General features: G+C 47.9%; 1 protein-coding gene across 1 annotated transcript in view; it reads right to left on the minus strand.

Annotated features, from left to right (window-relative positions):
- The window catches only part of LOC128248503 (uncharacterized), a gene marked incomplete at its 5' end in the record, with an annotated part of 9,322 nt that overhangs the window by 5,393 nt on the left and 3,090 nt on the right, over positions 1–839 (minus strand). Inside the window, one exon of the mRNA XM_052969886.1 lies at positions 146–595. Within this exon, the coding sequence (XP_052825846.1) occupies positions 146–595 (450 nt within the window). The remainder of the gene's footprint in view (positions 1–145; positions 596–839) is intronic.

The following is an 839-nucleotide window of genomic DNA, read 5'->3' on the forward strand; positions in this document are numbered from 1 at the left end:
CGTCCACCTTGTCCTCCACGGTTTCCTCCTCCTCCACCTTGTCCATAACTTCCACCTCCTCCTCCTTGTCCTCTTCCTCCTTGTCCTCCTCCTCCTTGTCCTCCTCCTCCTTGTCCTCCTCCTCCTTGTCCTCCTCCACGGTTACCTCCATTTCCACCATTCCATCCTCCTTTTCCTCCTCCTCCACGGTTACCTCCATTCCATCCTCCTTGTCCTCCTCCTCTGTTTCCTCCACCGTTTCCTCCACCTTGACCATATCTACCTCCACCTTGCCCGCCACCATTACCTCCGTTCCAGCCACCATTACCTCCGTTCCAGCCACCATTACCTCCACCATTTCCGCCTCCACCATTTCCGCCTCCACCATTTCCGCCTCCACCACGTCCAAACTCTATGGCGCTCTTAGGCACCTGCAAGTTGCCACAGTCAGTGTTATTCAGGTAGTCGCATACTTGGATCCTAGGATTAAATACAGTACCAGGAGCACATTCCTGAACGTCATTTAGGTAACCAAGGTTGCATTCGTAGTACATGTGACACATTTCATTGTGACGCTTCTTAAAGTCTTCTGCATAGTCACCACACAGTTCGTTGGCTAGAAAATAGAAAGAAAATATTGTCAGTGCTCACTATCTTCTTCTGTTAACTTTACCACTCACAAACGTCATTATTTCCCTTTCACATTTACTCTTACTATAGAGAAATGAACGTGTATCTGTGAGACAATCTATATTATAATTCTGCTTAATCGTTGGCCCATTACACTTTAGTTAGTTAGAGGCAGAGGTGGAGTGTGAGAGAGATAGAGAGAGAGAGAGAGAGAGAGAGAGAGAGAGAGA

This window comes from Octopus bimaculoides, chromosome 1 (assembly GCF_001194135.2).
Source record: "Octopus bimaculoides isolate UCB-OBI-ISO-001 chromosome 1, ASM119413v2, whole genome shotgun sequence".
NCBI classification, from domain to species: Eukaryota; Metazoa; Mollusca; class Cephalopoda; order Octopoda; family Octopodidae; genus Octopus; species Octopus bimaculoides.